Source organism: Rhyacophila brunnea, unplaced genomic scaffold (genome assembly GCF_057557595.1).
Source record: "Rhyacophila brunnea isolate RB1 unplaced genomic scaffold, BYU_Rbru_1.0 scaffold_24, whole genome shotgun sequence".
Lineage (NCBI taxonomy): Eukaryota > Metazoa > Arthropoda > Insecta > Trichoptera > Rhyacophilidae > Rhyacophila > Rhyacophila brunnea.
In genome coordinates this window covers 11,829,238-11,844,195 of record NW_028232904.1, presented here as the reverse complement: position 1 = coordinate 11,844,195, position 14,958 = coordinate 11,829,238, and the positions used below count along the sequence as shown (strand labels likewise).

The 14,958-nt window shown below is 34.9% G+C and overlaps 1 protein-coding gene across 1 annotated transcript in view; it reads right to left on the bottom strand.

Moving 5' to 3' along the window:
• Rim (Rab3 interacting molecule) overlaps positions 1-14,958 on the bottom strand; it is a 205,762-nt gene that overhangs the window by 87,655 nt on the left and 103,149 nt on the right. The window contains exons 8-12 of the mRNA XM_085951592.1: positions 11,709-11,954; positions 10,302-10,445; positions 9,203-9,493; positions 6,742-6,864; positions 4,745-4,895 (exon numbers count right to left, since the gene is read on the bottom strand). Coding sequence (XP_085807718.1) covers positions 4,745-4,895; positions 6,742-6,864; positions 9,203-9,493; positions 10,302-10,445; positions 11,709-11,954 — 955 coding nt within the window. The remainder of the gene's footprint in view (positions 1-4,744; positions 4,896-6,741; positions 6,865-9,202; positions 9,494-10,301; positions 10,446-11,708; positions 11,955-14,958) is intronic.

Genomic DNA, 14,958 nt, shown 5'->3' with positions numbered 1-14,958 from the left:
GGCCTCCTTATAAACCACCTGACGAATTGATTGTATAATATGTGTTAAAGAAAATTGCCGTTGGTATGCGATGTTATAAATGCCGTTAAATTGATGAACTGGATAACCCCTGTACAAATATTAAAGTCATACGGTATTATCATAGGGGGACTAAATTATCACAGGGGGTATCTGCTAAATCGACGAACTGATCAAGTTCACTGGAATTATTATTATTTGTTTGAATAGTTTGAAAAATATCATCACATCTAGATTGCAATACTACATTATGTATTTGAAAAGATTTGAGTGAAAACTATCTTTTTATTGAAGTTATACTTCTTTAGGCGCGTTTGGAAAATCAGATCAGAGTGTATTTTTGGCGTGTGACATGTAACACATAATTTATTTTTTCACACAAAAAAACACTCGATTGGATTAGAACCAACGATTGCTCGGTTATCAGCCGAACGCACAACCATTACGCCACATAATGATACTGCAATCGTGACGATTATACAGTATAATATTATAGGTTAAAAAGTGTTCCGTTGCTAGGCAGCGAATTTATTATTGTCGGCCATTTGCAATTCCTTACGTAAACAATCTATTAAACGTCATAGTGGCAGTTGTTACTTTAAAAATAAAGACAACGATAAATAATTATATAATTTAGTAATATAAGTCAAAGTGTATAAAAATAAGCCAACGGCGTTCCAATAAGCGGTCCTTTTTCTTGGGTGTGTGATTTAACAAGATAATTAAGAGCTAGTCGAAAAATTTAGTTTATCACAAGTTTTGTTTTCGTTTTGTTACGTCAAAAAAGTATAACTTCTAACGCGCGTACGTACACACACCGATTTTTCTTTTTGATTTTACAAAACCAGTTTTTAATAAAATATGTTTAAAATTTCTTGGACGTATGCTAAGAAGAAATATTGTAACAACTCTTGCATTGCAGGTCATGTAAAACTAACTTCTCACATCGGCGTATCAGTGCTTATTATTGCTGTGTGAATTTGTGGGTGCTTAGTGCTGCGGAGATAGTGTCTTCTAGCAATAACAGATTCCACCAGAACTACCCACAAATAGAAGACGAAGATCGTACGCAGTGTTTCGGTCAAGGCATCATTATTAACTTTGTATTGTTTACTTTTAACATTTTAAATCAAATCGACAAAGCGAGAGTAGTCGGTGGAAAGAGAAAATTACCGATTCCCGTGTTCTAAATTCAAATATGAAAGCAATGTTTCAATATTATAAAAGTATTATCTATGCTATTTTAACATAGTCATACAGACCTACAAACTTATCTGGAGAATGGCCAAAAATGGAACTACCATAGGGCGCCATATTGAAAAACGTCATCCGAATGTCAGATGTTGCCAGTTACGAGTCGTGATTTTCGACAGTGGCTCCCCATCTCATTCTCCAGATAAGTTTGTAGGTCTGTACGTATAGTGTTTCAAAATGGCTACCTAGAAACAGCTGTAAATTTAAACGTTTGGAAATGATGTAATTGAGACTCGACTTGGTAGATCACGAATCTACCGAATTGAGTCTCAATTAAATTAAGAAAGAAGACACTGACTGATTTTGAGGTCAACTACGACAAAAAAATATACAAACAATAAATTCCAACTGTCAACGTACCTAGTAAATAACTATTATCTGTGCAATTACGATTGAAGATGACAAATATTGCTCATTAATATGAATACGTATTTATGTGAAATTATGCTATATAGACCCATTTGATGTTAGTTGTAGAGATTTTATTATGGTATTTTAGTAATATTTTCCCAAGTGAGATTGTTGACAATTTGTGAAAAATACGCATTGAAAAATGTAATAATTCAATAATTGTATGACTGGTTTGAACTGTTTGGAAACCTCCTTCTAAACCATCCGACGAATTGATTGTATTATCTGTGTTAAATAAATGAGTACCTTGGTATCAAAGTGGGACATACGCCACCTCCCACTAAATTCATGTTTTAATTGATTATGGTAGTGCAAGTGATGCTCTTTTCAAAAAATCCACCAAAAGTATCAAAAACGGTAGTTTTCATAGAGATTTTTGAGTTTAAAGTTGGTAAGTTATATGAAAAACGGTCACTTTTCACACATGTTTGTGAGTCTCCTGTAAAATTTTGTAAATGGCTTATGTCCCACTTTGATACCAAGGTACTCAAATCTACCTAGAAACAGCTGTAAATTTAAACGTTTGGAAACGATTTAATTGAGAATCGATTTGGTAGTTTATTATGTTTATTATATTGACGTTTATCTAAATATTGTAAGTAATCTGAAATATAATATTTGTTTTCCAACTGACATTCGATTTATATTTATGTACGATAGATGTATCAGATAGAAGTGTTGCTCCATTTGAACAGGCACGACAATATTACCAACTGAAAAAAATAAACAGTAAACAAAAATATTTTTAAATAAACAGCAAACAATCACAGTAATAATATCAAATTATGCGTGAAAGGTAGAGAAAGTAACGTGACAATCAGCTAACAGTTTAGTGAAAGAAGTAGGATTGTGAAACAAGCAAGTCAAATAACCAGCGTGAGAGATGCAGTTGTATTTATAAACAAGTGAAAGAAGAGTACAAAACAATTTTGGAAGAGAACAGAGCATTGTGACGTCATGCATTTCTAACATTGACATAACCTGCCAATCTAAGACGACTTTGCCAACCAGTATAATTGTGACTCAAATATATATTTTTTGTTAGTAATATTATACGGATTTTTGAGTGAGTCATAGTTATACTGACGAGCAAAGTTTCCAAGATCGAGCGTAATGTGTCTATAACAAAATTCATTCGTCAATAAAGCAGGAAATTTGCAAATAATATTGTAAAGTTAAAACAATTACTAAATATATAACACAACACCACCATTATTAAGTATAACATCATCCTTACAAATTATTGCAGACGACATACACACAATAAAGAAATAATATTTCGAATAAGATTATTATATTAACAATTTTAATATTAGAGGAAAAATGCATAAATAAGTGGCGCACACATGTGGAAAATTGTGTACTAAAAAATTTTTGCCGCTGTACGATGACTTTCTGTCTCGATGAATTGACCACACTCTTAGCCCGGTCCCACATACAAACATGTCTCGACTGCAGCAACACATCGAATTTGTCGTTTGTATTAATCTGATGTCGCACGCAACAAATTTTAATCGACAACAGCCGTATCTATTTGCTGTCAGCCATTAATTTTGGTTAACTGCATGGCGTCACTATCCCGGCATCGTCCCGCTTGTATGCGCTGACGAGCGTTGCAATATTGATGGCATTTTTGATGTATGGCCATATTGCAATCGAGATGATTTTGTATGTGTGACTGGACTTGATAAATGGCGATAATTAGCATATGAAGTCAATGCATATGATAAACCAATGAATTTATACTATAACGTAATCACCTAAATATTACAAAATATTATTATCATACTTTATGTTATAAGGTTCTCCGCACATTACGATAACTAGACGATGCATCTTGTGGCATGAAATAAGGGAATACAAGGACAGATTTGACATAGGCGCGGCATTAACCGATACTTTTTCTGACCGATGGACCCTATCCAATCCAAACCATCCCTTTATTACCTTACATCATACCACCAAGACACAATGTTTTTTTATAGTGTATGACGGCTCTATATTATGTCGCGAGAGAAGTAGATATTATACTAATAAAAAAACACAGTATATATTATAATACTTATACCACATTATGTAATAAAAAATATTAATTTACTTAGAATATTCTCAATTCATAATTTTTAGCAAAAAATTCAATTTGACCTTCATTATTTTATACTAACAATTATTTATTGAAAACAGAAAATGTACATAATTCAATACAATAAATTTGAAATATCTCTATTAAGAAAACAATTCAATTTATATGGTCCAACAGAAAACGTTAATAATATAATATACAAATGGTACTTATTGCCAAGTGCATAGTAATTAAATTCATAAGTAGCCCACATGCACTCCGAATCTGACATGACAAGTTCTTAGGCTCGTCGCACATTACAACTATACATTACCGCAAATTGAAATCTAGATGTAAATTTCATGGACGCTTCATATACGGAGATATTGGACGAGAAGACGGAGATGTGTATTCTTATCAAATCGGGGCCCGATAAATAGGACTGTGACTGCGGATTGATAGAAGTTCATTCTCTCACATAATATATCCTTGCCAAAACCGTCTTTGAAATGTACACCTAAAGTGAGATATTTGGTAATGTTTAACCATCGTAATGTGCGACTAGCCTTAGTGGAAGTTTTGATTATTATTCTTATTATAACGTCTTTGTTAAGGCTAACTTAGCATCGACATCTCTGCATTTGGTCATATATAAAATAATTCTCAATTAGTAAATTTAAATGAATTATAAGAAAATCAATCAATTAAAACAAATGGGTATATTATAACTTTAAATAATTATCAGTAATATAATTTACATACAAATTGGAATACGTACATAATATTATATTGTGTTGTATTTTAATTAATACAATGTATTTCTACAAATAATTAAGGTTATTGTTTCCCTTTTCTTTTAATAACAACAATTGACATTGGCATATTATTATGTAGTTATTAAGTAAAACTACTATGTTTGTCGTTGTATAATAAAATATATTGTCTTATAAATGTAATTTATTTGATATCTCGAAGACACGACCATAGTCCGTTTTATACCTGTGTATCTCGTCCATCCTTCTGGTGGCGAGAGACTCCGGTGGTCAGAATGTCTTGGACTCTTCGATCTTGATCGTCCATATGGTTGGTGCTGCTGATGAGGCTCAGCGGGGGCTGCCGAATGAGATCTCTGCCCCAGCATTGCTCCATTCTATATTAATTATAAACATTTGTATTATTTATCCATTTGCATATAATATATCGGATCAAATTCATTAAAGTCTACAAAAGTTTTCACAGAAAAGCACACTTACCTATACAATTTTTGCTTTATATTGAACATTTATTATAAAACCTCTGCTAATAGAAACCTGGGCAGTAAATCTTGAAAATATTATTAGAGGACATATTATTATGAACTTTCAGAACTTAAAATAAACCTTAAAAATTATTGGTTTATTGGATAATTCTGGATGAATAGTATTTGATCCGGTAACTTAATAGGTAAACCTGTTACCCGGATTGCGATGGACGTAATTTCAAGTCCAATTCGGCCAATTGTTTTCGCAAGAGCCAAAAAACGAAAACTTTTAGTTAGAATAGAATAGAATAGAATAGAAAGAATAGAAAAGTTGCATACGTCGGCCATCTTTTTCACAATGAGGATTATGATTTATTAATATTCATAATGTAGGTGAAGGTGGATGACAGCAGAAGCGTAGGTAATCAAGTTTCTGACTTTGATATATCTACTTAATCCTTTTCACGCGGACGGTACACCAGTTGTACACTAATTAATTGGCCATTCTATATAATTAGCATGTTATTTAAATGCGGTAATTAAATTGTAATTAAATGCTCCGCGTCGAACAAGTTGATAGGTCGGTACCTATTATAGTAGCGTGAGGAATGAAGCATAATCATTTGAAACAATAGGAGCATTCATGGCCTTATAGTGAAATGTTATAATTTAATATAATTTAATGTGTGATAAGTTATGTTACATCAGTTTGACAATTAATTATTATCGAAATGACATGAAACTAAAATTGAACGCAGTTGACACAGTATAAGCATTTGTTGTCAATTTTGAAATATATTTCTGTTAAAATGTGTGTTTTTTAATTTCCTTTATTTTTTTCGATTTTCACACTTTTTTCGATACGCGAAAGAAAAGGTATTAATTTCGTTCTTGGTAGAATTAGTAAATTTACTTGCAATTTTATTATCACAAAATCTAACGTTTTTTCCTGACAAATAGTTTGTTTTCGTTCCCCGACTGGCATGTTTTTGTCAACGACAGTTGGCAACACTGGGCTCAATGCCTAAGGCGTAAAACTCACTTAACGCAGCGAGTGGGGCGCTCGCGTAAAATTTCACAAGTGGCGCGTAAATCATCGAAAATACAACGTAATCAAATACGCCAGCGCACACTGGATTTGATGACGCATTGTGCCCGCCTGCCCCATGAGTCACCGTCGTGTGGCTTCTGAGCGGCACGAATTAACAAAAATACAACGTAGTCCATTCATTGAACACGGCAAGCAAAATCACGCTCCTGGAAGCGTTGTCGATAGACGGGCGAGAAGCCATTATTTAATAACAGTGAACCCATTGTTTAGTTTGCTGTGTGTCCAATATTTCGCTGGTAGAATGATGTCATCGTGAATATTAATTACAAGCCCCGAGAAATAATATAATATTCGTATTGCTTTGTTATGAGAGACGCTGATAATAATAATTATTTTGTGCTTCTTGGGCCCCTTATTACATAGGTGAAGGGTAATGCGCGGGTGGAAGGGGGCCTACTCAGTAGTGAGCGCACCGAGCGCTTTTTTAGTGGGCTTCATGCCTAAGGCGCTGGGAATATTATACGAATGACTCAAGAGAGGGGGGTGTACTGCAAGTTGGGCGGCAACCGTCGAAAAAAAAGGTTCAAACGAAGAAGAATTGTTTTCTATATTTTATTAATTATTATGTTGTTGGGGAATTCCAAATTATGTATTTTAAATGAAGAGTGATGTTAAAAATTTAAAATTTTGCAGTTTAATACTAACCTTTCTGTAGCTACTATTGTTGGAGTAAGAATTTGGTTTTGTTTCTCTGGTCATGATTGTTGATCTTTGTCTTCCTTGAGGTGACATATCTCTTCTACTTCTTCTTCCAAACTCTTGCTCCACCTATCACAGAAGTCATTAGGTTTCATCGATCGCTCCACATTTTACTTTAGACTTTTTATTTAAAATTAATATTTGAATCCTGGATGTGCTATTTATTTATTTCCATTATTATCACGTAACATGATGGTAAAGGAATTACTATCCGGTAGGTAATTTAACAGTCACGATGGCCGTGCGGCTTAAACGTCGGCCTATAGTATTGTGGGTCCCAGGTTCGAATCCTGAGTCTGACAAGTACACATATTGTTTTTCAATTTGTGTACGAGTCAGAGTATGGACCTAATAGGTTGAGAAAGTGGCTAACATCCATTTCTCGTAAAAATAAAATCTGTTAATACAAACCTCCAGTCTGTGGAGGCCCATACTATCTTATTAGGATTGGACATGGTCGGAAAAGGTAAATTGATCATTAGACCGATTCACAAAAGATAAAACAGCATTCAAACTGAATGGAATTTACATCAATCAACTCTTTATCGATAAGAAAATATGAATGAATTTAAAATAAACAAGTAGGTAGCATTCATTTACAATTTACTAATAGCGCCTGTACACGTGCATGGACATACTGGCAGCAATAGTGTGCATTTTAAACTATCGTGACAAAAACTGTTTACACGTAAAAGTGCTGACTGTCTCACCAATTTCATTCTTCAAGAGTAGACGAGACGCGATGTTGGCATTGTTTAGTGCTATCTGACCGTAGTGTAGTTCGTTTTTTGGCAGGTTCGCCACTATCGTTCTACTGTATTTTTCAAGAGTAAATAGCGCCTATACACGTGCCTGGATGTACTGGCAGCAATAGTGTGTATTTTTTAAACTATCGTGACAATAACTGTTTACACGTAAAAGTGCTGACTGTCTCTCTAATCTCATTCTTCAAGAGTAAGTGAGACGCGACGTTGTCATTTTATGATACAATTTGACAGGTCGTTAAAATCGGCCGCGGTGTAGTTCGTTTTTTTGCCGGCAGGCTTACCACTATCGTTCTACTGCGCAGCGCAGATCGAAAAAATCCCAACTGTCGCATGAAAATGCAGAAGTTTCCGATTTTTGTTTTTTTTATTCATGCATGCAATCTTGCAACTGCAAGATAATACATATTTGCACGTCCATTTTCTTGATAATACGTACCGTCAGTATCAAAATTATGTCGTCTTTAGATTATAGTATAGAATAATTGGAGATTAAATCAAATAATATATAATATTTAGATGTATCTAGTGTCTACTGACACCCCCTTTTAATATATAAACGCATTTTAAGTTGAATCATTGAAGTGCATTCATCCCATAGAAACAAAATGTTTTCAGATGATTAATTATCTTACTGCTTGCCAAATAATTTTGACGCGTTTTAAATATTCCTAAACTTTTTCCGCGCACACGCGTTGTGTAAACAAAATATTATACACAACTGTATACTATGTCATCATAATATATATTTTGCAAAATCAATCTACATCCTGACGCATACCCCCTCTTTACTAAAAACATCCCAACCTTTCTCTCCCAGGATTCCTCACCATATTTTTCCGGGACAAGTGTTTGCACGACTTTTAATATATTCAATCATATTCAAATATTAGTACAGAAATCATTCAGAATCACTAAATGGTAACCAGTTAAGATCTAACGGTAATTATTTAGATTATGATACATTATAATATGAAAAGTTGGTTTACGCAGGAATGGAAAATTTTATGAACCGGAGCGCTTGATAATTTTCCTAAAGTATTAACATATTTATTTAATATCATCATCATTTATGGCACTACAACCCTTGGTGGGTCTTGGCCTCCTTCAAAAACTATCCTGGACAATCCAGCGCCGACACTCTCCAATTGTTTTGATCGAGCATTATTGAATCTTCCGTGGGATAGTCCAGCCATCTCAATTTCAGCCGTCCAGGTCTTCTCTTGTCATCGGGGGTTGCGTACATAGTCCGCCTCGCCGGTATATCCTCTGGCATTCTATGCACGTGGCCGATCCAGATTTTATAAAAATGTATTGTGTTGTTATATGCCTACGTAGCTAAGACGGTAAAATATTTTTTCACTAGACGGAGCGATAACCTCAGGGATTTTATGAACCGGATTTGCGCTCCGGTACATTTTAAGCCCTTATTTATGCTTGAACTCTGATGAGAGGCATGTATATATCTTAATAACGGCCTTGGCAAATTGGTCAATAGACCTCAAACAATGAGCGGAAAGTTTGCTACAAATGAATCTAAAATATCAATACATTTTGTTACCATTTAAGAAAAAAGAGCTTTAATAAACGAATTACCTAGATATTTATAAATTATAATACGCATGAAGAAAAAAAATAACCACCTCGGCAGGTGGCGGACTAGAACTTGATCCCAAGCTAGAAACACTGGCCCCATCAGCAACTCTGGCGTCTCTCGGAGCCCTGCTAGATCCTGACCCTCCCATTCCTTGTCCTCCAGACAATGACCCTCCTCCTATGAGTCCTGCCGCAGCGCACCACTCGGCTTCGCACTCCGACGTGGTATCAGAGTCAGAAAGGCGCGACGTGGAAGTCGACGGTGGAGAAAGGTGGTCTGTAGGAGTCAAGGCGCTCTCGATCATCATTGCGTCAGTGGTATCATCTATTCGGTAGCGCTAGAAAAGATATTGACACATTATTTACATTTCACACTGTTGCAATATTATTCTTCAAGATTAATCTATGCGTTTCGGAGCTTACTTAGAATGACGCGTAACACGTGGCGCTTGTGTTTTCTCTATGCTTCGAGTAGTATAGTATACGGTCACCTCTTTCCGATAAGTAAGCTCACGGCGAACTGTGCTACGGTGAAATGTAATACGTACAATTTACATGTAACCGAGTAAAACATCGCATTCGTAATGATTTGATTAAATCATGACGTGAAGAATGCTTTATAGTAAAATACACTGTGGTTGGTGCAAATGCTAGCCCTCATCCGTTCTTCCCACCTATCCTCGAATCCTTATTTATTATTGTTGCAAGACCAGGGCGACTAGCAGTTACGGATCATAAGATGGCCGTGATTGCAATTTACATGCAGTTAGTCCAAGACAGCCGAGCGCATATGCTTGCTAAAGCTATTGAGCTCTATCTGATACGATACGAACGAGGACGCGTCCACTACAGAGTGATTCATACAACACGTATCTGTTCAACCTTCATTGTACTAAATCTGTTACGGTTTGAGTGAACGTCGCGTCTATATCACCCATCCTGAACTTATCATCATTATTCATCAGCGTCATATATCCATCAAAAGTGTACCGTTCGTTTACCAGTCCCATAAAGGTCAGTGTCTGGCATCCTGTGTAACCCCCCCCCCCTCCTTGATCCGTAATCCACCGACCACCGGCATAACCTTCAAAATGCAGTCGACTGCTAAAAGCGCCACCACACTAAAATAAATAAATGGGTACGTACCCCTCCGTGTGTTGGAATAATTTCTTCGTGAGTTGTCAGGTAATACCATTCGGGCTCGTCATTTAATGGCATCAGGCTTAATTCTAAGACTACTTCTCCAAGAAAATCATTTGGTCCATATCTGTTTAGGTCCCACACTGTCACCTGGAAGGTAAAGAATAACGATCAAGTGTATGAATTGAATAATCATTAATTAAATGTTTTTAAAATGTCATATTTTTTAGTGAAAAGTTTCACACAATTTGCACAGGTGTCGGTAGGCACGTTTTAATTAAAAATGCAATATGGCGGCGGTCTAAAAATACGGAAAACGATTTCTTCTGTATCCGGCATCCGAATCCGAATTATAAATCCGTGTATGGCCCCCACATCTTGAAACGGGCCCCCATGCCAGGATCTTTGGCCGCTCCCCCCCCCTAGTCATCGCTAGGGTCAAAGACAGTGAGATGCTCTACAGAATTGTTTTCCAAATGTTGTTTCAGGTAACATTAAGGGTATTCCATATATATCCAGCGACTTTTTTTGTTTTGTTGAATAAATCTACTTGAATTATGGAGTTGTCAAATATCGACACATAATAATCAATAATTGCATCACACAACTAGGTATTTTTTTTTTAATTTAAAGTAATAGTCTCCAATGAAAAGTCACCTTGTAGCTAAGTTAATTAATAGACCAGAGGTCTTTCTTCTCTTCAATTTTACACATGTATACCCCATCTCTATAGAATAAGGTTTTTTCAACATTTTAACATGTATATGTTTAACCGCTCGCCGTGACATATATGTACGTAAAAATGCAGTGAAATTGTATTGGAAATCATCGAAGACGTCTACAACCATGTTTATAACGGTATATTTAGAGAAGAAATTATGTGAGATCGAATTCCATTTTATTACATTACAACGTTTTTATTAGCTCGTATTCTTTTTTGTCCAGTACAAATTTTGCAATCGATTTTTAACTAACTTCCCGACTCGAATTCTATTTTATATGAAAAGTTATTTCAGAAGAAATCCGCAATCCAATCCACTATGATTGGTTGCTAAGAGGGTGGTTCTATCAACTAAATTATTAATATATACGTGCGTTACTATGGAAATCAAAATGACATTTCAGTATTCTTTATTTGTTTGTTTGTTTGTGGCAAAACAGCAAAAAATGTTTTGTTGACAATTGCCTTATTTGTCCTAAATTATTTGTCAAGTTTATATGATTCAACAGAAAATTTAAAAAAGTGGTATATAAAATTTTTTTTTTAATCTTGTAATTATTAATATATTACATGGCAACAGGTGGTGTTGTATGTAATGAATACAATTGATACTACATAGCAACGCAATATAAAAATGCATTAGAATTGATTTCAAATGCTATAGTACAAGAGTAATACATAATTATAATAACCTCCAACAATCTTTGTTTAAGGTCCGACCTCCTTATGCCAGAATAAACAAAGGTCTGGTTCCATCTTGGGTCGTTAGTATTAGCCAAAGTCTTCGTCCTTCTTTTAGATTTCTCACTCCGATCAGGCAGAAGGAAAATCTTAGCGTAAGGACACCTCGGCTGGCCGGTGGTTCTTGATATGAGACCCGCTCCGCAGACCATCGTGATGACCAGCTGCAGAGCCGATGAGTCAAAGCCTAGTTTTACCTGTTGAAACAAATGTAATAAGAAACTTATTAATATTAAACTGATTCAGTAATTTTCTAGTTAATATGGATGAATATTAATGATCGCGTCAAGAAACTTGTACATATGCAGTTTGCCGTATCACCGTGAAATGTTGTGTCGAAAATATATGGCCGTATATTAAAGACCATCCAACCTCTTTGGGTCGTTATAGTACTGATATAAAATTCATGTCTAAATAAAACACGGTTCTTGTTGGTTTACGCTTTACAGGAAGTCAGCAGCAAACAAATTTTGTAAATAGCTGATATACTGAATTATTTGTTAGGTTAGGTTTTCATTTTTGAATTCATGAATTTTGCCAAAATCAGCAATGAAAATTGAATTAATGTTCATAATATGAATATGATGATATTTTTGAATCTAATAAAATTGGAGACCTTATAGTACATATCGTCGGTGTTTTGTAAAAAGGGCGAATTAACCAAAATGCTATTTTACAGGAGGAGGATTTTTAACTTTTGACATTTATTTGTTTATTACCTGTGGATGATTATAAATATCTAACAAGTTTATAATAAAGCTTAGAAAGAATACTGTCATTATAATAGGTATTATTATATAATATTTTAAAAGGCCTAATATTATGTCACATTCGCTTTTTATTCGTAGTTTTAATTAATTTAATTTTAGTCGATTATCGTTTTTAAGTACTTTCCTGTGGAGATAAAAATTCGCCGTTTTTACACAACAAAGCTAGTGGGGCACATATTGTATTTTCATTAAAATCTCGATTTCGCCAAAATGGTTGATTCTCCCTTTTTACAAAACATCGACGATATACAGTAATCTCTTTCCGATAAGAAAGCTCACGGCGAACTGTGCCACGGTGAACTTAAGTCATAACTTAAATCATAAACCCATTAATGATATCCACACATAAACAAGATTATGTTTTAAAAAAAAAAAGAATTTGACTTTAAATCCAAAATTAATCCAAGCACGAATTGAAAAACAATGCGTATTTTCCAGACCAAATATTCGAACCTGGAACCCAAGATGTTATAAGCCGATGCGTAAGCCGCTCGGCCATCGTGTAAAAATTAGTGTTCTCCATATTTTTGTACAGTGACTAGTCATGGTATCTGAGAGCAAGGGAACGGAAGGCAATTGATGCCTTATACTGCCCTTCTAAGGAAGAAGGCAGTAACTAACTCTCACAAACTTTCGAGATAAATGACATAATGTGTTTTTTTTCAAAGGTTAGTACTGTGAATTAATGAAAAACGGTGATAATTTTAATTAGTAGGATGTTAAAATACAAATAAACAAGCAGTAACTGCAATGAATAGGTGCAATTACTGCCCTTTTGCTAATTTTAGAAGATGTCTATTTTTTCACTAAGGGTTTTAACGGTATTTTGGTGATAATACTGATTTTAAAGTGAAAAGAATATATAGCTTTCAAAATTACCTAACGGATGGCATTCATAACTCAATTTCACAATTTTTGCGAGTTACTACCTTCTTCCTTGGAAGGGCAGAATAAATGAGAATATTAAAAGCAAAAAGGCTTTTCTCCATCGTCTACATCTATAACACTACACATTGAGATATGCGGATGAAAATAATTACACTTAAATAATTATAAAAGGCAGCTCATTTTGACAAATACACTGCTGACGGTATACTTGGTCATGATAGTCGATAGACCAGTTTTTCTATGCACATGTACTGGGTCTAGGACGATTCGGCACCGGGAAAACTGGGCGCCACGCAATCGAATGAAAATTCAAAAATAAATTGACGTTCGCGAATATTTTTAGGTACCTACTTTTAAAATATAATATTATTATTTAATACTTGATGTGAATTTAAATACGCATACGTAAATATTGATTTAATTGTGCATATGTTTAAGCTACAATGAGAAGAGTTTTATTTTTATTTTTATATAAAGCCTCAGGCATGATAATTCTAAATCCACAATAACAAAAACATTATGTTAAGAGAAAAATGAATTAAAACTACTAAGTAGTAGGTCTGAGACTGCGTATGGTACATTGTTATGTGCTCTCAATTCTTTTCTATGGTATGGAAGTATGGACGCTAAACCAAGAGATGTCACGGAGACTTGAAGCTTTCGAGATGTGGCTGTATAGACGCCTCCTCAAAATTCCTTGGACTGACCGGGTGACAAATGTTGAAGTTTTCAATCGAATGGGGAAGGACCGAGAAGTTCTACGTAGTATCAAAACCAGGAAATTACAGTACCTCGGCCACATTATGAGAGGACAAAAATACAGCATTCCCCAACTTGTCATTCATGGAAAGATTAATGGGAAGCGTAGCAGAGGACGGCGCCGCATTTCGTGGCTTAAGAACCTCCGTGATTGGTACGAGTGCAGCTCCACCGAACTGCTCCGGGTAGCAGACGACAAAAATAAGATCGCCTTGATGGTGGCCGACCTCCGCTAGGGGATGGCACAATAAGAAGAGAAGAAGTAGTAGATATAAACTGATTAAAATTCCTCGTCTAATTGCTGTATCAAATCGTAACAAACGTATATTTATTTCATTCGTCAGTGCGATGCCCAATTGTCCTGGCGTCCAGTTGTCCCATTCCCCAAGTACTCAATCATGTGTAATAACATTATACGTTGTATGATAGTATTGTAGGGTTACTCATTGCCTTACAAATTTAGTTAAGAAAACCAATTTCATGAATTCAAATACCTACACGTTAATTTATATCTAATTACAATTACTACTTCCATGTCGTTAAGAAACTAGGAACTAATCGCAGAAAATTTTGGACACTAATTAAATACAATGCAATGGCAGACTGCAGTAGATTTAATAAAAAAACAAATGGTTAATTTTAACAGTCAAAGCTTGTATGTATAAACAACAGTGGCGAAGGGTGAAGGTAATAAGTAGTGCACATTCAACTTTGTCAGTCATACGTATTTGTTTTTATTGAAATATACTACAATTTACAGATGGTGTTAGTTAGTTTTTAAAAT